Source organism: Piliocolobus tephrosceles, chromosome X (assembly GCF_002776525.5).
Source record: "Piliocolobus tephrosceles isolate RC106 chromosome X, ASM277652v3, whole genome shotgun sequence".
NCBI lineage: Eukaryota > Metazoa > Chordata > Mammalia > Primates > Cercopithecidae > Piliocolobus > Piliocolobus tephrosceles.
Genome location: NC_045455.1, coordinates 10,624,368 through 10,650,211, shown reverse-complemented (window position 1 = coordinate 10,650,211; position 25,844 = coordinate 10,624,368). Strand labels below are relative to the sequence as shown.

At 39.3% G+C, this 25,844-nt stretch overlaps 1 protein-coding gene across 1 annotated transcript; it reads right to left on the bottom strand.

The window, feature by feature from the left end:
• Positions 1–3,724: 3,724 nt before the first annotated feature.
• Positions 3,725–23,879, bottom strand: SLC10A2 (solute carrier family 10 member 2). The gene is made up of 6 exons (XM_023218070.2): positions 23,419–23,879; positions 15,820–15,938; positions 10,160–10,248; positions 8,781–8,956; positions 6,821–6,978; positions 3,725–3,792 (listed from the first exon to the last, which is right to left on the bottom strand). The coding sequence occupies exons 1-6, from the start codon at positions 23,793–23,795 to the stop codon at positions 3,725–3,727; spliced, it is 987 nt and encodes a 328-aa protein (XP_023073838.2). The 5' UTR covers positions 23,796–23,879.
• Between the last annotated feature and the right edge of the window lie 1,965 nt (positions 23,880–25,844).

Here is a 25,844-nt window from a genome sequence, read left to right as displayed (position 1 = left end):
AGACTTTTTGTCAGAAAAAATTGTTTGACTTCTCTTTTTAATCTTAACAATATATCAACATGGGCCTCTGTGTTGACCATTTCACATCTGAATTCCAACTTAACATAGATAGATAAGGCTCAAACATTTGTCATAGTTTGGTATCTCTTGGAGGAAAAAAACCCCTGTGTCCTCTTTCAATGTCTCTAACCAATGCTAGTTTGTTTGCTCTCAGAGTATTACTCTCAAGGGTGATGGCTTTTGTGGGTAAATATTGGGATGGAAGTGCTGGCATGTTAATGGAAAATTGTCTTCACTCCTAGACCACTTTATAGTATTTATATATTCAAAATGTTTGAACACAAGCCCAAATACTTCATTTCTAAATCATGAAATACATTCCTATACAAATATTCCAACACGGGCCCAAATACTTCATTTCTAAGTCATTGAGTACATATCTATACAATTGGGAAAACTAAGCTTTTCTCAGGTGTCAATATTTTGAGTTGTTTGTTTGGTGTTAAAAAAAATGTTCCTACCCTGGACCAATGTACCATAGTAAGATTAGGCCTGAGAATAAGGCCTGGCCGTGAAAAAGGAGGTGGAAATGGAGAACCCAGGACAACTCAGACACTGGGCATTTCAGGCAGGGCAGTTTCGGGAAGGCATCCATCTGGAAGTTGAAGAAATGGAAACTTACTCCCTATCTGTGTCTGCATACCCTTTGAACAATTGCATGAACTCCCAGAGGTAACCATACCAAAGTTTGAAGTTTGCAATTTGAAGACTGTTGTTCTAAACTTATGTGGTTTTGGAAAAGGTGAAGGATTGAGAAGCAATGGGATACCAAATATTCCAAGGAGATAAATTGTTTCCTGCTGGAAGAGAGTACGAGTTTCCTAGATGGAAAAGAGAATGATGTCTTTCAGGAGGAGTCAAATGAGGTTGATAACCTGAATTTCTTCAAGTCTCATTTATGAGAGATTTTAATGCAAGAGCTCCATAATTCTTTGTGTATGTGTATATTATATATATGACATATATATAAAATATATACATATATTATCTACCACCATTTTGTAGGAGGTGAAAGCTTTATTTATAAGTTCATGAAATACTTTTATTATTTTAAATAGGCTATCATTGTGTATATATATATATACACACACACGTATATATATGTATATACATCACCATTTTGTAGAAGATGGTGACTTCATATGTAAGTTCATAAAATACTTTCATTATTATTTTAAATCAGCTATCACTGTCAAACTATTTTTAAGAGTCTTTAATTAATGTTCCCCCATATGATTTCTGGAGGAAAATCCCAGTCAGTATCAGTGGGAGACCGAATTACGAGAGTGTTTAATTAAGAGTTTCTTTCAGGCACTTTTCAAAGAACTATTTAATATCTGAGAAACTCCGCCTTATTTGTATCTCTAGAACTGAGCAGTGAGAAAATCTTGACACAAGTCACAAAGATTCAACTAGACCAGACATTACAAAAATCATTTTCATTTATTTAAGCCTTTAAAATAAAATATTCATTTAATATGATACTCACAGAGGCAATAAAATACATAATTTAATCGACTTTTCAAATTCTTTTAAAAATAGAGAGCTATGGTTTTAGAAAGCTCAGCTATTTTTCTTCCCACTAGCACGGTAGGGAAAAAGACACAAGTCACAAGATACCGCATCATGTAAGAAAGCCAAGTTCTGTCTCATTCACCTGTCTGGATCAACAGGGAGGAGAAACCTGCTTGCTGCAGTTGCTGGCATCCGGGACCTTGATTTGGGGTATGTTGAAATTACAATATGAGTTCTCAGGGTCCCTTTAGTGCACCTGTCTATTTTCTGATGGGATGAGAAATGTGTGGGAGGTACTTAGCCGCTAGACTGAAAATCTTCCTTTCCACCACTGGGAGCATATTCTGTGACACTCATTAAGAAGGAAATCTGTACCCCTCCCCTCCACTATCTCCTAAAATTATTTAGTCCATTTTGTATTTGTCTAATGATGGAAAAACATGAAGTACTTATTCAACTGTAAATGGAAACCTAGTATAAAAAGATAAATGCTATGAATTTTAAAAGCAGAATCCCTCATCCCTCTACTGGAAGAGCTAAGTTGAGTTCCTGTTTCCATAATGCATGGGTGTGCCAGCAGGATCTGAACTCAGAACATGCAAATGCAAAAAGCCCTTTCAGCCAAAACACTTGAAATGGACTCTGTGAGGCAGTGAAAATATCCGATGCAAAATGAAACAAAACTACTAAGGACTGAGTGGTTAAGATTGTGTACTCTGATTGCTGCAGAAAGAGGGAAAAGAAATTAAATTCGATCTTGTAATTGAAAGCTCAACACTTAACAAGTTATTTTCCCCTGGCAACCAGAAACCCCTGCTGCCATATATCAGGTGCTCGTGGCTTCACTTGGCTACACCTACTTACAGCATCCAAACAACTTGCCTGGCTGGTGGGGCCCTTCTGACTTTAGGGCCCTGGGACATGTTCTGTGTTTCAAATACTGTTGAATACTCATTTCCTGATCACTCCCAGACTTGATTCTTCTTATGCTACTTCCTCCTGCACATCTAATATCTAATTGGCTCTAATTAAGCATTTCAACAGGGTTTCTGTTACTTGTGTTTTCTATGTATTTTATACTATCACCCATTGAATTAATTCCTCCGGTAGAGTCATGCTGTTTCTCCCAATACTTCTGTCTTTGCACCTCCTGCCACCTCCCTGACCGTGTTGCTTACTGTGGGTGGTCACTGTGAACTGAATAGTTGTCATATTAGCTATGTGGACCCGCTGCACACAGGAAAACCTTGAGGAAGTCCCTCTTCCAGGTTTGAAGAGCTCTTTGCCAAATACAAACCATTTGAAAGAATTGTGTTTTTCCTTGAAAGATCTAGTGGGTATCACTGGACCCCTGAGGTAGAGCAACAGATGTGCAATATTCCTGCTGAGTTAAGAGCCTGCATCCAATATGGTTATTGAATTCTACTTTGTAATAATTTCCTCTCAGTTCTGCTTTTGGACTGTCACTGGAGATGGCAATTTTTTAAAAATACAGAAGTCAGATGTTTGCCCATGTTATATTACATAGTTATATAACATAGTTATATTACATAGTTATATAACATAGTTATATAAATAAATGGGTTGAAAAGCTTTCAAAATAATGATTAAAATGTCAGTGAATGATGTTTGTGTCAATTTTTATAATCATAAACACTGAAGAAAATCTTGACCACTATAATAATAATTCATTACATCTACTTTAACATACAGAAAGTCAGGTCCTCATCTCTGGGCTAGGAGATTCTGCGTAAGAATTCAGTTTTGGTGTGACGAAGTTCTCATTCTCGGTGTTCCCTATGTCAAGTGTAGCTTGAGAATATTATGGGGGAATATTTCAATGATAATATATCTATGTGAGTATACATACATATATAAAATATATGTATATATATATGAAACAATATTTGTCCCTTTAAAGAATTGGGCCACCAGTCACTTGGTACTGAAACCAATACATGAATTCAAATGAAATTCAGATTTCCACTTTAACTCTTTTCTGCCAACTGTCCTACCAAAACAAATAATTAAATATAGTTATGGTTTAAGAATGTAATTTAGAACTCGTCTTTTTTGTCCACTTGATGTCTACTTTTCATCGGGTTTAAATCCTCCATTTATCTTATAAAACGATGACTCCGGCTCCGTTTCATTTTCTTTGCTCTCTGGAATTTCTGTCTTGTTTTTTTCCATGATATTTCTTGTATGCCACATAAACTAGAAAACAATACACAGGTGGTTAAGTAAATTTTATAACAATAAACTGCAAAATTACTTTGCATAGAGATTATAACCTATGATTCACATGGCAGATCACATTTTCTGTAGACTGGAGGCTGCTTAGAGAAAGGAATCACCATTCTTAGTTCTATGGTTACTCATGGTGAGAGGGATGACTGCACTTCAGGAAGACCTAGCGTAAATCTTTATGAGACATTTGCTCAGGGCAGCCACAAGCCTTCTTCAGGCATTCAGCCCTGCACGTGGTACTCGACAATGATGAGAACAATAGCGAGGATTTATTGTGTACCACCATATCCCAGTTAATGTGCTAGTTCTTAATAAATATACACATGGTGCAGTGCAACCTCCGGGACTTTGGTTCGATGGTCTGCTGTAGAAGGACTTGAACTAGAACAACATTCCAGTTCCCTCCCTGCCTTCATTCAATCTTCATTCCTGGAGAGAAGACTCGACTGATGGGTGATTAGCCTTCCTCTTTTCTGTTTAGCTCCTGGTCTCTGGTAGCAAGCATTTCTCGGCTTATTTTTAAGGTCAGCTCATCAGGGTAGGCTCTGCCCTGCGAGGCAAGACCTGCGGTGTCTATGTATGTGTGAGTACATGTCTGCATATGTATGAGGCAGTGGAGGAAAGGGTGGTTTCAACAAGCCCATTTGGTTGCAGATTCAAGTCATGTTTTTCAATTAAGTTTTATCCATAGTAAAAGGGCTATTTTGTTATCTGAATATCTGATTTTTCTTCTACTTCTCAATTGGTCACAAAGGCAAGAGGAGGACAGAAAATACTAGTTATAGGGTTCCTCAAATTCTAATGCCTCACATAACAAATGGCCATAATAATATTATGTACCTCATAGGGCAATTGTGAACATTAAATGAGATAAAATTAAATGCCTAGCATGGTCTGTGAAGAATAGTAAATGCTCAATAAATGTTAACTTTCATTATGATACACAGCTGAGAGAGACAATGACTTGCTTCAAAGATCTTATTAAACCAAGATCAATATCTCCTTTATATTGGTCCCTGAACTTCTGGTAATATATTATTTTCGAAGCCACTGAACCACACTATTGAATTTAATTGGAGCTTGTGGTCAATTTGAAGATCCACCACTTATTATAAACTCTTTTGAGCTGAAAGTCCCTCGGCTTAAACTTATGCCAATGATTTCATTTAACCAAACTATACCTCCAATTTGTCCCTTTTTCTTTCCCCTCCTTCTCTCCCTGCCTTCCTCCCTCCTTCCCTCCCCCATCCTTCCTTTTTTCCCTTTTCTTTTTTTCCTCTCCTTTATCCAAAAAATATTTAGAATCCTAGTCTTATCACCAAAATATGTTTCCAGGCACTGTATACACTTAACAAAGATCCCTCCCTTATTTTTATACTTACTGATATAACTGTGGGAAATTTCAAGACCGAGTTGAATGCTCCCTTTTCCTCATTCCTTCAACTTGATTTTTTATTAATCAATCTCTTGGGAGTTAGTTTTCAACTAGGGCATTTACTTAATTGTTCTATCAACCAGTCCACTTTCTTTGGCTTATCTATTAGACACCATTAAGTAATTATTTGGAAAATTGCCACTGTGTGCCAAATTGGCAGAGCTCTGGACAATCAAACAACGTTATTATACAGAAAACAAGGTAATTAGGCCTGGACTCCTGCTTCCTGGAGCAGCGATAAATCTGTGGAATGTTTTCAGTGGATCCAGAGTATTCTATTCCAGAAAGGAAGCCTTTGCTTTGAGAATGACATTCAAGACAGTAGTGCAGAGGGATCCCCATCCGAGGGCAGGTTGAAGAGCGGATGAAGTTAAGTAGAAAAGTAAAGCAAAACCATATTTTTAGTAGAGACGGGGTTTCACCATGTTAGCCAGGATGGTCTTGATCTCCTGACCTCCCGATCTGCCTGTCTCGGATCCCCGTCTCTACTAAAAATACAAACACAAAATTAGCCGGGCATGGTGGCGGGCGCCTGTAGTCCTAGCTACTCGAGAGGCTGAGGTGGGAGAATGGCCTGAACCTGCTAGGCGGAGGTTGCAGTGAGCCAAGATCTTCAAAGAAGATCATTATGAAATGATGCACTCCACTGCACTCCAGCCTGGGTGACGGAACAAGACTCTGTCTCAAAAAAAAAAAAAAAAAAAAAGGTAAAGTAAAGCAAAACTACACAAAACCAAACTGGATCTCTGGACATTTAGTGACTTAACATTTACATTAGTTTTGTTGTGTGCTTTCACTTTATATTCCCCATTAAAATGTCATGAGGCTTTAAAAACTAGCTTTTTAATAAAAAAAAAAAGTAGAATGTAAAAATAGAGGTTAGATATTATCAGCCCTTGGAAAGGAAAATGTAGAAAGAATTTTCAACTAGGTGAAGGCCAGTGGGTGGTGGTGCCTGATGGGAGACCCTGGGAGCTTCATGTCACAGGGCAGGAGAAGTAAGAATTACTTAAACTACACCTAGTACTTTACATGAAGAATATTTTTGCTTCAACCACTTCAATTATATGGGTATTTAAAAAATATATATATATGTATATACACATAGGCACACACACATATCTGCCTTGTAAGTTAGCCTGTTAAATTTTCTTTGCATACCAGTTTTCTGATAAATATCCTATATTTATAAAGCATATCAAGAGAATGTTTTGTAAAAGATCCCAAATCCTGAGTTCCTGGGTGCACGATAAAATGGTGCACAATAAGATGGTCCGGACAGGTTCCTCTGCCTTCCTAATTACTCAGGAAAAGAAAGTCAATGGAGAGAATTGACCTCCATTACTTTTCACTTAAAAATAATCTTTGCTAGAATCTTTTGGTAAAACTACCATCTTTTCATCAGCAATTGGAAAGTCATGATAACATGACGGTGGCTTTTTCCTCTCATATATTTGTACAATTCGCCACCAGGAATGGGGAGTTTTTAAAAAATGTTGTTTTAGCAACTCCAGGATTTTTCACAGATCATCATGAAATGGGATTGGCATGATTCCTTACATCCTACGAATATTGCAGCAAAGGCGATCTGGAAAATGCTGTAGATGAGCGGGAAGGTGAATACGACATTGAGCTCTTCAGGAGTGAAGGAAAGCTGAACGATGGTGGAACATAGCTGCGTGTTCTGCATCCCTGTTTCAAAAGCAACCGTTCGGCACCTAAAGAAGACGTTAAGAGAGCATATGTTTTAGTTGTTGTTTTGTTATTGTGAAACATTACAAGCAGATATAATAATAAGTACATAAATGTGCATCTTGTCTCTGCTTTTAATGCATATATTTAAGATAGGCTTACTCAATATATAACTTTCTATGGAATAAATATAATACTTATTAATGTATATTATACATCATATCACCTATTGTATGTAATATAAATAAATATATTTAATATGTACATATGAAGAGTTGGCTCATTTACCACAGTGTTCGGTAAGTGGCCAAGAGGGTTCATTTCACCCTTTTCGATTATGATTTTGGTAACAGTGTAGAGCACAGGGCAGCAGCTCAGAAAATGCTCGAGATACGGTATTTGCTGTGGCTGTTTTATTGTTTAATTTGTTTTGTTTAGGCTGGGCTACAGGTGGCTCACACCAGTAATCCCAGCACTTTGGGAGGCTGAAGTGGGAGGATTTCTTGAGCCCAAGTGTCCAGGAGTTCAAGATCACCCTGGGCCGCATAATGAGACCCTGTTTCTAAAAAAACAAGACAAAACAAAAAAATTAGCCAGGCAAGGTGGTGTGCACTTGTAGTCCCAGCTTCTTCGGAGGCTGAGGCAGGAGAATCACTTGAGCTGAGGCTTCGGGGAGCTATGATTGTGTCACTGGACTCCATCCTGAGTGACAGAGTGAGACCCTGTCTCAAAAAAAAATGTTTAAATCTTGACAAAAAGTCTATAAGGTAGAAATTATTGTCCCCACTCTACAGATGGTAAAACTCAGAGAAAGAGAGAGTGCTGGGCCTGAGGTCCCCGCGGGTGCTGTGTGGTAGGATTGGAAGGCAAGCCCAGGTCTGCCTGACTCAAACACTGCACCCTTCTCGCTGCCCGTTGCCACTCCTTTCTTTCCCAACTTCGTACGTGCATCTGTCCCTACACCTGTGTTCTCTCTGCCTGTGGATTCGATGGATTAGTCAAAAAGAATTATTTTTGCCCAGTGTCAAATCCAGAAGTGCAAAACCCATTCTAATATTTGGCACCTTTGGAGGATGAGCTCACCCTGCTGCCAGCTGGAGGAACGCTTGTCTGTTCCAGGGCAGCCCAACTGCTTTCATTAATGTCACTCCACTCAGAGAATAAGAATGCTTAGCAGTGGAAGAGCCCCATCTGCACAGAAAGTGGAATGGTCCAGAATACTTTGAGCAAAAAAGAGGCAGTCAGTATTTTCTTTCTGGGGACTTGCGTGACTTCGGAATGAATGGGCCTATTTAGAATGACATATTCAGAAATAGGATGAATGTGATTGATGAAAGGCTAAGGATTTTGATCCTGTCTTCAGTGTTTGCAGCTGTTTTGGGTTGATTATGTCTCCCTCTCTGCCAAATTCATATGTTGAAGTCCTAACACTCCGCACCTCAGGATGTGGCCTTATGGGGAAACAGGGTCATTGCAGATATAATTAGTTAAGATGAGTTCATTAGAGGGGGCCCTCATCCAGGGACTGATGTCCTTATCAAAAGGGGAGTCTGGCCACAGAGACGTGCACTGAGGGAAGACACAGGAAGAAGATGGCTGTCTGCAAACCACGAGGGAGGCCAATAAGGGATCCCTCCATCATAACCCTCAGACAGAATCAATCCAGTGACACCTTCATTTTTACTTCTAGTCTCTGAAACTGCGAGACAATAACAGTCTCTTGTTTAAGTCACTCAGTTTGTGGTTCTGTCTTATGGCAACTCTAGCAAAGGAATACAACAGCTATTACAGATTAAAATTCCCAATGTGATTTACTAAAGTGCCATACCTGTGCCAGGGTAGACCAGCGATTCTAGCTAGAACAAACCCCATGGAGTAACCTGCCACAGGAAATATTGTCCCTATAATCCACAATTTGGGAGCGATGATCCAGGCACTTTGGTACAATATTCCTCCAACTACAGCTATGAGCACGATAAGGATGGCGCCCGCAATGGACCCGATCTGAAAAAAAGGGAACAAGTGAACCCAGCAATCACGAGTCAAAGCAAATCCAAGTATGTTTGTCAGAGACGAAACCTCAGCAGTCTCCTTGCCCTTGGGGAAAGTGATGGTAAAGTTGTCTTTCTATGTGCTTCTAGCCCGGAGGCTGCAATCAGGCCACTGGAAATCCTGGTGCTTGTCCCATGCTTTAAGCTTTAATTACACAACAGGACAAGTAGCATCCATTTGCAATTAGCCTGAATATTTTCTGGCTTGCAAATTATCCTTGTCAGAACAAAAAGACAACCCATTTCTATGAGAACCTGGAAGACTTGGCCTCTGGATTCAATTACTCCTATTCTGTTTCCTTCAGTAAATCATGAACTTTCTGAACTGTAGTTCAGATAAAATCTCGCCCCAGCTTCCTTTTATGATTGTTATGATAATGAGAAAATTGGTACAGAACTCTATACAACTTTAAAAAAGGTATAAGCAAATGAAAAGCACTGTTGTGTTTTTTTCTCCTTTTCACATTTAAAACAAAATTTAGAGATTATAAACATATTTTTTTGTCAAGAGAAGTGAGGAATACAATGGACTTACTTTGTCCCCTGAGCAGCAGAATCTATCTATATTATCCACAACCACATCCAGATCATCTAGCTAGAATATAGTTAGTGAAGGGGAGTGAATGGTTACTATATAAATAGCGTTTACTGATTGCCAGCAATGAAATGGCCATATGGATACAGACATAAGAAAGATAAGTTCTGTTTTCTAAGAAAGCTATTTAGATATGTTGCATAACACAAATTCACATAACAGAAATGACAGTAATATGTGGTGAGGACAGAATAGAGTAAAATCAGGAGGTGATAGTTCAGTTGAGTGTCTTAAAGAATGGGTAGAAATTTTTCCTGTGACTGCAATAAAGGGCATGCTAGGCTGGGTGCAGTGTCTCATACCTGTAATCCCAGCACTTTGGGAGGATCACTTGAGCACAGGAGTTCAAGAACAGCATTAGCAACACAGTGAGATCCCAGCTCTCTCCTCTACACACATATAAAGAAGGACATTCTAAAAGAGAAGACTGCATGGCTGATGACTTCAGGCCTCCACTCAACAGTAATCATATAATGAGAATAAAAGCATTTCATGGATGGAAAACCCTATCGTTCTGATTGTCATCGTGGAACACTTAACGATGTGAACTAGGATACTTACTTTAAGTATGATCTTTGCTTTTTGGGGCCATTTGTGATTAACAAACATTCCAACGGAAACAGGAACAACAAGAGCAACCAGAGACGTACCTAAAGATGACAGAAGGGCAATGTCATCAGCAGAACAGGTGACACAGGAAAGAGAAACACGGAAGAACAAACAGCCTGAAGAAGGCCTAAGTAGTATTTCAGTCTTCCTTCTTGAATACACAAAACAGTATACAGAATTACACACACACACACACACACACACACACACACGCACACACACACACTCACTTACTCTACTTCTTCACCCACTCCAGTAAATAATTTAATATTATTGGTAGATAACTGATAATATCAATGCTGTAAATTCTTTCACTAAATTCTGCATTAATTTTTTAGAGTTTCTTATATTGCCAGTATACGTTAATTTCGGTTTGTCAGAATCTTGGCTTCTTTAGTCTTTGGATCTTTATAGCTCTAGGAAGAATAGCTCACCAAGGTTTGTGTGTGTGTGTGTGTGTATGTGTATGTGTGTGTGCGTGTGTTTATGGCATACAAAGATGATATTTTACATTTGTTTGCTAGTTCATGGTAGTAGAAATAAAAAGTAAATTTAAAATATTGTAAAATGAAAGAAAATGTCCAAAATTAGCTCAAGATCACCAGGTATTCTGACATCTCATGACTTCTGGTTAAAAGTAGCTTTAGTTATTCAAATTTATAGCAGAGAGGTGAGAATATAAGTTGAGAAAGCATGCTTTAAATTTTCCATGAGATAATATATTTGACAACCTCTCATGTAATTATACTTCTTTGCAGTAACATGCTCATCCGGCCAGATAAAAGAGTCATACTTCAATTTCACTACGTTAAATTTACTGCTGTTCTTGCATCATATGGTTTGTTTCTCCGTGTTATTTAACACTCATTTGTCCAATAGCTGATTTCATATAATTTAGCACCAACAACTTCTAACTTTTCATAGGTTGTTTCTTTTTCAAACATCCTTTTAAAGCAGTATAAGAAGGTGATATTGAACAGTGATATTCTGAGAGTGGATGTTGCATAGTATTGATTGAACTAGGTAGAGTGAGCTAGGACTGGAAAACAGATTCTAGAATCCAAGGCAATAGATATTAATTTAAAGTGAATGCAATAATGATGAAAACATAATTTCCTTGTAGTCTTCTAGCCCTCCTGGCAATATAAGGGACAGTGATGACTTTTGCACAGAAATTAGTCAGCAGAATTAAATAATGACTAAGGGTACTAAGGGTAGGAAAAAAGATAAATGCGGGGAGTAAGGAGGGAATAATGGAAAAAAGGATGTGAAAGAGAAGCATTGACACATTCACTGCTGAGATGCCCCAGAAAACCCCCTCTTGGGTATCCTTGCATCCTGCTGTTTTGGGAGTGATATGGTTTGGCTCTCTGTCCCCACCCATATCTCATGTTGAATTATTATCCCCAGTTGGAGGATTACAACTAGAGGAGGGGTCTGTTGGAGGAGGGGCCTGGTGGGAGGTGATTGAATTGTGGCGGCAAACTTCCCCCTTATTGTTCTTGTGACAATGAGTTCTCATGTGATCTGGTTGTCTATAAGTGTGCACACATCCCTCTTTACTCTCTTTTTCCTGCTCCAGCCATGTAGAGAGTGCCTGCTTCCCCTTCGCCTTCTGCCACGATTGTAAGTTTCCTGAGGCCTCCCCTGCCGTGCTTCCTCTACAGTCTGTGGAACTGTGAGCCAACTAAACTTCTTTCCTTTATAAATTACCCAGTCTCAGGTAATTCTTTATAGCAATAAGAGGACAGGTGAATACAAGGAGGAAACACCCTGTCCTGGGTCTTTAGACCATTGCCTAAATTTTTGAAGTTTGTAGGTCTTAAAACCATCTGGATATATGACTTGTTTGTGATGTGGTAGTTTAAATCTAGGTGCAAGTCCTGTGCTTGGAATGTTAGTGTGGTTAGGTTTTCGTCCTATATTTTAATGTGCTGATTCTGTTTGGCCCCTTCTGCTAAGAGTCTTCATCTCTTTAAGGCAGCCCAAGCCAATGGGATAACACAAAAGCAGCACCACCTGCCGAAATCCATGGCAGAATTGCTTTTCCTTTCCTGACCAGATGAGGCCAGGTGAGGTTTTTCAGGGACCTGGGGTTGACTGGGAAAGGGACTCTGTTTTTCTTTACACCCACAGTGTGTGGCTCCTGCTTGTAGAGGTGGGTGTTTTAACTTTGGTCTCCAGTGGGCCAGTAATCTTGTTCTTTTATTTCCCCAGGCTCTGTTTGTTTTATGCATGCCTCATATGCTGATGCTCTCTCTGTAAAGTGCCTGTCTATGTAGATGAAAAAGCATCCCCTCCTGGTTACTTGGTCTTTAATCAAGTTTACACAGTAGATATCAGAGGAAGGAAAGGTAGAGAGAAGAATGAGAATGAAAGAGAGTGGTGGTGAACGGATTGATGTGGTGGGACTGGGAGTCAGATAGATTTGGAGCTGAACATTTCTGTATTCCCAAACTGTGGGAACTGTGTAAGACATTGAACCCCTCAAAGCTTTGGTTTCCTTATTTGTAAAATGGGCGGAGTTATGTCTGCCTCACAGTGCTGTTGTGATAATTAAATGATGAAATGGCTATAAACTTCTTGGCACAAGACACTTACAAATGTGGAGTAGAGAGGAGTAAGTACAACAATTTGCAGCAGTAGTTTTATTTTAGTGGTACCAGCTGCACGGTCTGCCTCCTCCCCATCCAGATGTCAGCATCTGAGGAGGCTCGCAGGTGTTTACTAGATCACTGGAGCATGAAGTTATACCAAATACGTCTGCCCATAGAGCTGTGTAGAGAATAGACTGCGGGCTATTCCAGCTTCCTAGTGACCCTGGGCAAATAATTACCCTGAGCCACAATTTAGAAAGCAGTGATAACATCTTGTGAAGCAGTCAGTTCATTTATTTTCTATATTAAATAACTAGAAAAAACAACAGCAAAAAGGTGAGCTTGGAGGCCTGGGCACAGGGTTAATCTCTGTAGAAAGTAAAAGGTTTCCTCTTCCAAGTTTCCCTTCTTGTTAAAGGAAAATAATAATAATAATAATAATGAACATTAGAAGTAATTTCTTTTAAAGACTAACTTCCTTTAAGCCTCCTTGCTTTGTGCTAATAACTCTTTGTTAAGCCCTATTCTATGTAGCTGTTAGATATAAAGGAACAAGTACATTCTGTGTCCTTGTACTTTAACCAAGTTATTTGTGCTGAACATGCTCACAGGCATGTTCCAGCTCACAGCATATGCCCCTTCCTTATTTGGAAATATTATTACTTTTCTAAGTCCTTTCACAAGCAACTTCCTCTTTTCCTTTGTTCTCCATTGCCTATACCTATTTAGAAAAGTTTTAAATTATTAGCCAGTCAAGTTTTAGCTTAGATTGTGAGGTCTGGCTCCAGCCAATGGAGAGAGGACACAGTAGTTGGGACAAGCTGCGTAAGGCATACAAATTGCTTTCCTCCATTGTTCAGGTGTGTTCTTGCCATTGTTTCAATCTGCGAGGAGCACTCTTTCCACAGAAAGTAAAATTGCCTTGCTGTGAAAACTTCTGGTCTGAATGCTGATTTTTCCTTGCAGTACCGAGGAACAAGCATTCTGTTTCTGAATAAACATTTTACATATAACAATATCTTTGTTTTTGAAACTTCTTTCTTTTTCCCTTTTCTTTTCTCTCTTCCTATTTTTCTTTCCTTTCCACTCTTGACCTGTTTTATGATGACTTTTTCCTCCATTGAGGTGCTAATTGATTTTTCATTTTCTCCTTGTTTCAAAATGTATTCACATTACAGAATATGGTATAAGTCTTTCACACTGTAGTTAGAATTATTGAGTATTTCCATGAGTCATTTTCCAGAAGGGAATGTATATCAAAAGGAGAATATTTTATGGCTTAAATTATTAAATTATTATAGTGAGTAACGTGGAATCAAAATTCCTCACTCAGCAGGCAGGTTCTTTGAGAGGGATATAATAGTTACCACTCATGTTAACTATGGTTTTTAGCTCTGTGGAAGGCGTCCACTGAGAGAGCAGCTAGAGAGTCAAGCAGCGTGAAGGTGAAGGCAGGTGGTCGTGGAGGGTCACCCTAAAGTCTGTTGTCAGGAGGTTATATGTGATATGAAGGTTCTCTCCAGGGGTCAGAAGAATCTTGTATATCAAAAAACCACACTGAATAGGGCATATCAAGGAGGACAATGCTTTTTTATGGTCTAGTGGTAATGGTAAGAGTAGGAGAGACAGAAGAGGCTACAAACATTGTAATACAGATCATCCCCAATTAGTATTCACAAAGTTTGTTCTAATTCAGTTGTATATTTCCTCAATCACACTAAATCATGGAAGCCGTCTTTTTTGGAAATGGAAGGCATTTCAGCCCAGCTTCTCATCCCAATAGGAGTCCCTCTTAGAAGCATCCAGGTGGCTCACCATTTAGCCTTTGCTTGGATGCTTTCTTCAATGGGAAACTCACACCTTTTTGAGGCCGCTCATTGGGATTTGTTTCCAAGGTCAGTGGGGGAAAAAAATCCAGGTATTTAGTGTGTAGTATAGCTGGTGATGGTTACTGAGGTACTGTTTTGCCCACATCTTGTCTTTTATTCATGATAGTTCTATGGGAAACGCCTATTCCTGGTATACCAGGAACTCTCTTCTTCTTCCCTTGACCCTTGTCCCTAAGTTACAAAAATAACTTCATCTCCCACTATAATTTGTTTCCCCAGAAACAGAAAATAAGTTTTTTGGGGTGGGGGTGAAATGAGACAGAGTCATTACTAGTAAATTTGACTCCTGGAGCTTGAAATACAGACTTTGTCATTAAATCAACTTTTGCATCAAGGTGTGGCTCACAGTCGAGTGTTAGAAACAGTGTGTTTCATCTAGTGGTTTTCTATTGTGACACTCTGGACTGTTTACTCAGTGCTCTATTTTGAAACCATTATGTAATTTTAAAAAATTTCTTCAGGCTGGGCACGGTGGCTCATGCCTGTAATCCCACTTTGGGAGGCTGAGGTGGGCGGATCTCTTGAGGTCAGGAGTTCGAGACCAGCCTGGCCAACATGGCAAAACCCCATCCCCACTAAAAATACAAAAATTAGCCAGGCGTGGTAGTGCATGCTTGTAATCGCAGCTACTAGGGAGGCTGAGGCAGGAGAATTGCTTGAACCCAAGGGGTGGAGGTTGCAGTGAGCTGAGATCATGCCACTGCACTCCAGCCTGGGTGGCAGAGCGAGACTGAATCTCAAAGGAAAAAAAAATTTCTTCCATTCAAGTGTCTGGATGCAAAATCCTATGACCATGAACTAGTGACACTCTGGGTTAAGGAATAGGTGGAGGCTCCCACGTCCCCAAAGCTTAAGCCTCCTCAGTCCAGACTGACAGGGCGGGGGAGGAGGCTCCTCTCCCTGGTGATGCAAATTGAAGAAAAGACAGGTGATCCCATAAGGTCAAGGTTTGGAATTTACATTCTGCCAATACTCTTCAAACGCAGGGGTGACTTTATAATGAAATCGGGCAGAAACTCCTGCTAGGGCAATAACAGTCGGGTGTGAGCCTGGTCTGAGAGCCTAGCAGGGGGTAAGCAGAGAGTTTGAGGGTAACAGTCAACAGTCTTGCAGAGGGACGACTTACCTATGTTATCATAGGGAATTACGATGCTCCCAGAGTCGACCCACATTTTGGTATAGATAAGGAGGCACAGAGGCATCATTCCGAGGGCAAGCAGTGTGGAGCATGTGGTCATGCTGACGCTGAAAGGCAACGGGCAGATTGATACATCCACCTATGTGTTCTAGGGAAGACACTGTTTTATTTTTATTTTTTAATTTAACTTTTATTTCAAGTTTAGGGGTAGATGTGCACATTTGTTATATCGGTAAACTTGTGTCATGGGGTTTGTCATACAGATTCTTTCATCGCCTAGGTATTAAGCCTAGTACCCATTAGTTATGTTTTCTGATCCTCTCCCTCCTCCCACCCTTTACCCTCTAATAGGCCCCAGTGTGTGTTGTGCCCCTCTGTGTGTCCATGTGTTCTCATCATTTAGCTCCCACTTGTAAGTCAGAGCACGCTGTATTTGGTTTTCTGTCCTTGTGTTACTTTGCTAAGGATAATGGCCTCCAGCTCCATCCATGTTCCTGCAAAAGACATGATCTTGTCCATTTTTATGGCTGCATAGTATTCCATGGTGTGTATGTACCACATTTTCTTTATCCAGTCTACCATTGATGGGCATTTAGGTTGATTCTATGCATATACTATTGTAAATAGTGCTGCAATGGACATATGTGTGCGTGTGTCTTTATAACAGAACGATTTGTATTCTTTTGGGTATATACCCAGTAATGGGATTGATGGGTTGAGTGGTATTTCTGTTTTTAGGTCTTTGAGGAATTGCCACAGTGCTTTCCACGATTGATGAACTAATTTACACTCCCACCAACAGAAGATAAGTGTTCCTTTTTCTCTGTAATCTTGCCAGCATCTGTTAATTTTTGCCTTTTTAATAATAGCCATTCTGACGCGTGTGATATGGCATCTCATTGTGGTTTTGATTTGCATTTCTCTAATGATCAGTGATGATGAACTTTTTTTCATATGATTGTTGGCTGCATGTGTGACTTCTTTTGAAAGGCATCCGTTCCTGTCCTTTGCCCACTTTTTAATGGGTTTGTTCGTTGTTTTGTTGGAATATAATTAAACTAAAGAGCTTCTGCACAGCAAAGGAAACTATCAACAGAGTAGACAACCAACCTCCAGAATGGGAGACAATTTTTATTTTCGATTCGTGATAAGGAAGTCCTGCAAGAATCTGTCTCAACTTATAGCATCATCTGGTGTGCTGGACAGAAATACACATGTGCTGGAGTGTATTCAGGGCCTGGCCTTGAGCACAATGGGTCATGTTTGGTGTCTTTCCACTTTGCCTTGTGCCATCCTTCCCTCCCCTTTTATTCTTAAGGGTCAGAAACAGTATTAAACGATGGGTTAAAAGTCATCATTAAACAATGTGTAAGGTTCGCTGGGTGTGCCATCCTTCAAACATTCAATCAAAGAAGAAAAGCAAACACATTTAAAGCAGCCGACACCATCAGGGCTGCACGTGTCTGACCGTGCTGAGATGGAACAGGCCTCCCTGGGCCCCTGGAGTAGAATGCATGTCCGAGGGAGGAGGCCTTGGTGTGTTGCCATAAAGCAGAAAAATTACTGCCCAAGTGACCCTAGCTTGAGAAAAGAAGAGGAAACTGACTTAAAAATCAAAAGAAAGCATGCAAGCAGGCAGGGCAGACCTAAATTCTTAGCACTGACAATTTAGCAAATGTGTGTTCAGAAGAACTAGTGTCTATTATCATCCCTGCTCAGAGTGTTTTATTTCAGTAAGAGGGTCTGGCTGAGTAGGCTTTCTACATGGAGAAATTAATGCCGAATCATGCTATCTCTAGCACTAAGACAGTGGGTCAAAGAAAGATTTCTGGAGAGTGAGTCTCCCTGGTCCTCTTCGAGGTGATCTGTACACGGCATACTTTCTCTGCCTTAAAAGCCTGAGCTCTGAAGCCACACAGTGTCTGGGCTGAAAGCAGGCGGTGCCGTGCCACTTAGTGTGTTAATTTGAGTAATTTAGTTGACTTCTCTTTACCAGTTTCCTTACTTAAAATGACTGTAAGGATAGGATGAGCCAACGGTGTCCAGCACTTAGAACAATGCAAAGCACTCTATTAAGAGCTGGTTGCTACTACCATTTTTTTTTTTTTTAATCGGGTCTATCTCTGTCACCCAGGCTAGAGTACAGGGTCACTATCTTGGCTCACTGAAGCCTGGGCTCAAGTGATCTTTGCACCTCAGCCTCCCGAGTAGCTGGGATTACAGGCACGAGTCACCATGCCACGCTAATTTTTAAATTTTTTGTAGACATGGGGTTTCACCGTGTTGTTTAGCCTGGTCTCAAACTCCTGGGCTCAGGTCATCTGCTTGCCTAGGCCTTCCAAAGTGCTGGGATTACAGGCCTCTGCACCCTGCATCTCTCTGCTGTGATCATTTATGTTACCATGTTTGTGGTATTTTGTGTTCCACCAAATAGAATCAGGAAACTTAGAGAAATGAGAAATTTCTCTGAAAGGCCCTTCTCCCAACAGGTCGTCATTGAGGTTGTCAAGAGTAGTAATTTCTTAAGGGTATTATGTGTGTACTTGAAAGAAAATGCTAAATATTTATATTATCTGCCCCCCAAAACAACACCACCACCACCACACTATACTAAGAAAGGAGCTAACAATGAGAAATTTTGTTTCAAGGCTTGGAGATAAATTTGCACAGTTTGGCAAAATACAGGGTGGGACAAAGTTCATCAGACAGCTTAACTTCTCTAACAATATATTTATTTTTAACCAGAAAGACCTCATTTAAAATAGGTTTAAATAATTTAGATAAAAATACTTGTTTTAGTAGAGCTAAAATATTATAACAGTAACAAATGCTGTGGATGTATTTAAAACTCTAAGCAGTTCAATCTATTCTAGTTATAGGTTAACTTAATTTAGGTGTAAAATAGATGCTAAGGCAGAGTTGTACACCAGACAAACAAGTTAATTTGTTATTAACAGTACTTTGTCCTACTTATAATGAAAGTACTGTAGTTTGAAGGTGATTTTTTTTCTCTCTTCCTTCCTCCCTTCTTTCAGTGTTCTCTTTTTTATCTTTTATTTTTTAAAATATATTAGAATGGATTTAAAGTTGTCCCTATAATAAAATCACTTTTGTTTCTGTGCATCCAATATTTTTTTCTAGGGCATGGTGGGATTCTGGTGGGGAAGTGAGGAGGGTTTATTAACTGGATCCCAGTGAAGAGAATTCTGAGAATTTTTGTTTTAAAATGTAAGAAAATATTAAAGAAGGAAGTCTTTTTCTGTCTTTGTTTTTCTTTCGAAGATCCTTGACAAACCTTTAATTCTGAATATTGCTACGACAATCTATGGCATTGTATCATAATTTTGAGTTTGTTGAGAGCAGTTTCTTAAGGATTGTGATGAGGGACAAAAGAGGATTTGGAGAAGGAAAGGTTTAGACTTGTGAGCAGCCTTGATGAAGAGACCTTGCAGATGAACAGACGAATAGGTGGCTGGAAGTTGATGCTATTTGAATGAATACAAGAACAAAATCAAATCGCTCAAAATGAGATTCGAAACAATTCACAGATAATGAATTTTAAGAAATAATATAGGAGCCTAAATTAGCAAAAGAAAATATCATCTTATACAAAAAAAATCTGAAGTTCTATAAAAGGCATGGATATAAAAATTACATATGCTACCTTGAACTTATATTAGAATGAGAGAAAAGAGTAAAGTATAAGAAAACTAAAAAAAAAAAAAAAAAAAGACTTGGCCTTAATTTTGACTTCAGTTCTATTAACTGCCAGGGAGATTTTCTTTTGTGTGTATGGAAATGAAAGAAAGAATAAATGTAAATTTAGTGAATGTTGAGGAATTCAGCGAAATCAGTGTTAAGCAATGTAAAAGACAGTAATCATATTGGAAGTAAAATACCTAGTGTGAAGGATCTAACATAGTGTATATAGGCAGTGCTAGAAATTGGAGAAATGAAAAGTGATGGAAAGAGCATAGAGAAAGCTTATAAGCCTGCATAGGTGTAGTGGGTAGATCTGGGTGATTCCAATTCTGACTCAGGCACACATTGACTCAATGACCTTGGTCAAGGTTATGAATCTTAACTTTATTATCTGCCAAATGCAGAAAATAATAGTACTAACTTTAGAGGATTCTTGGGAGTTTGAAATACATCAACGTATTTTGAGTACTTAGCACTGTGCATGGCATATACTAGTGTTTAGTAAATATTAGCTAGTAAAATAAATGCTACTGGAGAGAAACCATTTTTGGTTACTTTGGGGGAGAATAAAGGAAAAAGCCAGATGGTTTTGGGTTAGGTCTCCCAGAGTAGACAGGAGACATTTAGGGGTTGACATAGGAAGGATTGATTGCTGTGAATTTGTGATTAGCCAGAGGGTCAGGTTTCTTGAATGTCTAAAATATCAGTGAATGCTGCACTGGAAGCTGAAAAATCTAACAGCATTTGACCAAAGAACAAAGGATGTGGTAGGAAAGTCTATAAAATAATAAAAAGGAATGTAGATAGTAGGTGGCAGGGAAGGAATTGGGGGCAACTGGGAGAAGGACGCATAAGAATGGATTCCCCAAAGAGGAAGCCAAAGAAAAGAAATGAGAAGTCCTTGCATGGTGTGGCTGAGGCCATTAAGAAGGATGAAGACACCGGATATTTGCCTGCGTCTGGGTAGAGAGCAGACACAAAGGAGATAAGAGGTTTCTGTGTCCCCTCAACTATGGGTTTTAGCCACCAGCAGATTCACCTGAAATGCCACCTTCTCTTCTCCCTGATGCTTTTTGTGCATGTGATGTCCATGGCACAGCTGCAACTTAGGTGAAAATATATGTGTACCAATCAGATTCACAAACAACTTTCCAGGCTGGGAGTGGTCAGAGAAGGAGCTGAAATAGTACTTGCTGAATTCCAATGATCAAGGATTATTGTCTATTATTTTTAATTTTTCAAAGTCACTAGAGATTGCAAAATGCAGTGGCTTTCCAGGTTCATAAGAGATGATAGAGTGAGAGGGAAATGTTTTGGTTTCTTCCCCCAAGAACAATAACCAAAAGAGTTAAAACCAGGTGATATGGTTTTGCTGGCATTGTGTGGCATTAGCTCAATTAGTGGAGCTGCCTGTTAACATAAACAGTCATGTCTTCATGCCATTGCTAGAGTTCAAGTGGAGGTGTAGAAGGCAAAATTCTAAGTGTACACAATTGCAAATATGAATGTTAGATAGGATTGTATCTAAATAAATTATCAGAAGACTTTAGTTATCCAATTCTTAATCCAGAAGAATAAAAAGTTTTGGAAAACTGTTACCCAATAACTCAGGTTCTACTCTTTCAATTAATTTGTATTAAAGAAATATTGGAATATTGTTTTCCTAACACACAATGCATAATATTATCATCTTACATAGCAGTATAGTTTAACCTCTTCTCAATGATTAATACCCATCCTGACAAACATGATTATCGGTTATTCTAAAATACAGTGACAACTTCTTGTGTTTGTAGAATAAGTGATACAGAGACCAGAGACTAAATAAGTGCTACAGAAACCAGAGAGAATAATTGATAATTAAGAGAGAATATGTGATAGAGAGATTAAGTGATAGAGAATAAGCGGTAGAGAGATGGCTGTGTGTTGTCAGTGTCTGCTTTGCTTTGTAGGTATTTTGATCTGCTCTTTTGCCCTTCCTAACACTCTGTTTCCTTCCCCGCTTCTCATTTCTGGAAAATAGCACAACAGAGCTTTAGAATAAAAATAGTTATGTAGGTCCTGCATGAGCAGTGTTTATGAGATTAAGTGAAATTTATTTTGGGTGGGCAGTGTCTTTTATTGGGTCTTGTTGAGCTCTGGATAGGTGAGGTTGATCCATAGGGCTTATTCTGACTTGCTGAAAGAATTCATTTGCACGGATTTAGCTGGAGGTTTCTACCAAGGCTTCATATTCTACTTTTAGTTCTTATTAAAAAAATAATTTATAGGAATTGTTATGATAGGTAGACAGGATTACATAATCATCTCCTGTTTCAGGAGAAATAAGATTTCCTTAAAACCACAGAAAAATGTAACTTGGAGCTTTTAGGTTAGATCTTACTGTATTTAGCTCACAGAAGAGAATTCATTTCAATGACCTAATAGTCCAGCACCACACACATTTTTTTCTGTCTTATAAAAGGGTTCCATGTATGGCATTGTATTGAGGTACAAAACTCCTCTGCATTAAAAGTTACAAATAGTATGAGAAAGCTGTTTATTGGAGGTCAAGGCCCAATGTTCCATGTAGCCCACTTTTCTCAGTGTAATAGTTGCTGGCATTTACAATTCTCACTTCTGTGTACCTGTGTCCAGGTCAAACTAAATCAAAGTCTAAAAAGACCTTATTGCTATATTGTGGTTCACAGATCAACTAAATCTGAATAACACTTGCCATCCTTTGTTGTTTTATAAGGCTTTCCTTAAAAAAAAAAAAAAAAAGCAATTGCACGGTGGATATCATGTGCTTTCTTATGTAAAAGACTAAGCCATGTGAAGGTATAGCGTTTGTATGACTTTTCTAAAGCTTCTGGAGAAACCAGCACCAGTTGAAATGAGACAGCAGGTTCCTAATTGCTCACTGAGTACTCTATCAATCCAGTGGTTACATTTCTACACTTTGTGCTTCTCTCCTCTGCCTGTAGTAGCTGGGGATGAACAGAGCTAATCGCCTACTGTACAGTATTTAATACGCACACGTTGCGTTAGCACCTGGATGGTTTGCAGAAGGAAATGCATACCTTTCAAGGGAAATGAGGAATTGTGAGCTAAGAAAAAAGACATTTGTCTATTCAACTTTCAGCATTAAATTTCTCAGTCTCGTCACATTAACGCTTCATCTTATTTCTATTAGTTTTTTTTTTTTTTTTTCCAGTGCTAGTTCAGACTGGCACAGGATGAATTGGGCAAACATTGCAATTTAGATTACTTTGTGGGAAGTGGAGAAACCATTTTCTGTTTATTTCGTAGTAAGGTAAGCATAATTTTAAAAAAGCTGCTGTAGGCTTTTCCCCCACTTTTAATGCCAGTAGAGGTGAAACAAATATATGAATTCTTCCTTAGGTTTTATACCAGGAAAAGGTTTGCCCAAAGAACTGGCTGTGTTTAATGGAGTTGATCACTGTCTCACTAGAGGTTCTAATGTTTGACAAACAGTTTTATTTCTTGATTGCACCCAGAGCTCCTCATCATTACAAAGAAAGTGTATTTTGCTTTTTTTTTTTCCTGCTACCAATAGGATAAACCTCCTCAGCTGCAGCTTGTGGTTTGGAAAAGATTACTTTTTAAAAAAAGCTTTCAATCTTTTCCTAGAGATCAACAGCAATTATGCAACTCCCTGTTAACTGAGTTAGATGTAAAAACACAAACACAAAATATAAATCCCCCAATTCTAATAGCTAAACAGCTGTGCTAGAAGGCATGTGAATGCATTTATTCTGTCCTGTTTAATTCCTTAGTCATACTTTAGATGGGTAGTAAATCAGTTGGACATTCAGTATGCCATAGGATTCTGGAAGGATTACTCCAAGGTGATGGAGTAGTTAGAGGTGTAGATAATCTTACCTCAGGTCCATATCGCCATCGACCCAATAGGCCAAGATATTGGAGGAAGTTCCTCCAGGGCAGCATCCCATAATGAGCACCACCACGGCCTGGATGGGGAGGATGTCAAAGGCCACAGACAGGATGAATCCTGCGAGAGGCATGATTCCAAACTGACAGAGGAAGCCAACACAAATGCCCCACGGCCGCTTTACGTGCCCTAGAAATTTCTTGATTTCCACGTTGCATCCCATGGAGAACATCACCAAGGCCAACAGGATGGTCAGCACCGCACTTAGGACCACACTTAGGGTGTTATTGAAATTGCTGTCAGGTACCACACAGGATGCACCAGAGCAAACTGTTGCATTGTCCACACAGCTGTTCGGATCATTCATTGCTGGGTCTGCTGCTCAAAAGGCCAAGTCCACAGAAGTGCTGGTCCCTGGGCCCTGGCTCTGCTGCCAGTTGAGATAAGTAACGTTTACTTCTACCCCATCAAACTTTTAAACCCCTTCTAAAAATATGTCACTTGGCGTCTCTTTTGAAAGCCACCTTAGGGAAGTAATAAAAAACAATAAATGCTAGGATGTCAGTTTCAAGAGGTAACATTACAACACAGACCACGTTGTGAATCATGAAAGCCCGGCAAAATTATTGGTCAAGACAGAGAGTTACGATTAATCATTTATTGGCATGATAATGAACCATGCCATATAAAAAGAGCTGCGTTAATGTTTAATGCCACGAGGGTTTGTTGGATAATTTCAGTTAAGTGACACTTAAAATCAACTCCTAATAGCACAGAATCTTACAGGGATTGAGCCATAGGAACCATGCCATATAAAAAGAGCCGTGTTAATGTTTAATGACATGAAGGTTTGCTGGATTCAGTTAAGTGACACTTAAAATCAACTCCGAATAGTACAGAATCTTAGAGGGACTGAGCCATAGGAACACGTATTGTTCTCTCATTTCCCTTTCAATAGAAGGGTTTAAGGTCCGGAATAGTTGAGTGCCCTGTGCCAAATTATGTTGCAAATTAGGTGTCAGACTCTGAGCTGGGACCCAGATCTCCATCCAATTTCCTCTCCCAATAGTTTTGCTACCGTATCAGTGTTTCCTGGAATTGCTCTATAGTGTCCATAAAGCATATAGAAGTTTAAGAAACTTCTAGGGTCTTGGTGCAAATCTGAGAGAGTAACATTTGGGAAGAGAGAATGTGTTCTGGTGGAAAGCAGTCTGACTTGTACAGCCACCCTCAACCACTTACACATGCAATTATGTGTGCGTTGTCATAGTAACAGAGTGCTTTATAGATGGAGACAATACAATTATTTAGAGGGATGAACCTCAGAGAATTAGGTCAAAGTGACAGGATCTCTTTGTACTTGGAGTCATAAATTGAAATTCGATCTTTTTTTTTTTTTTTTTTTTTGGCAGGGGGATTCCAAGGGAGGTTTTTGTAAATGTCAAATAGTCGACCTCATTATGGGCAGAATGCTGTATTTCAGTACATAGGGAAGATAAAGAAAGAGGTAGAGAAGAGATTGTCCTGTTTTCAGAAGTGTATAACCCAGTTATTGAGTCAGGACACAGAGTAATAATAAAATTGAATATTCCAATCATGATTCATAATTTGTAGGACAAATTCTAATTTAATATTCAACTTAATCATCTTAAATTAAGTGGGATTATCTCTCCCATTTTACAGATGAGGACTTAAGGGTTGAGGAAATTGAGTGCTTTAGATAAAGTTAAAGGGAAATGAGAAAACGACTTGCTTTCCTATGGCTGGTATCTGGAATATTGGAACCGAGCGTTCTGATTATGCAAAGAAAATGATCGGTTTGGCTTGCTGGGGATTGGAGTAATATCTTAGAACAGAGCTTCTCAAAACTCAGTGTGAACAGGATTCCCTGGGGGGCCTTGTTAAAATGCAGATTCTGATTCTGGAAGTCTAGGGCGAGTTTTCATTCTAGCAAACTTGTAGTTGATGGCAATGACACTGATCTGCGGCCACACTTCTAGTATCATGGCCTCAGGATATCAGGGTGACAACAGTTGTACCCATATTGGTAACAACGGAACTTACTGGTCACAATTGAAAGCAGCTTTTGCAGAGAAACTCAGTATGGGAAAATTAACCTTTTTTATAACTTGAGTAAATGTGAGCTGTGGCTAGCAGAATGGGCCACTGAGCAGAAGAGCTAATAGAGTGAAATGTCCAAACCACTGGTGGGGGTGCCTAGGCATTGAGCTACTGGGAAAAACCTGAGCCATTTCCTTCCAGGGCAACAGCGATTTGTACTTGTTGATGTGGTTCCCGGCCCAGGAGAGAATCTCTGAGCTATCAAGTCCTGCCTGCCTTTCTAGCACAAGTGGGCTGCCATTACATCTGTCCTGGCTGCCTGCCACTTCCTGGGAGAGCCTTCTGTCTTTCCCAC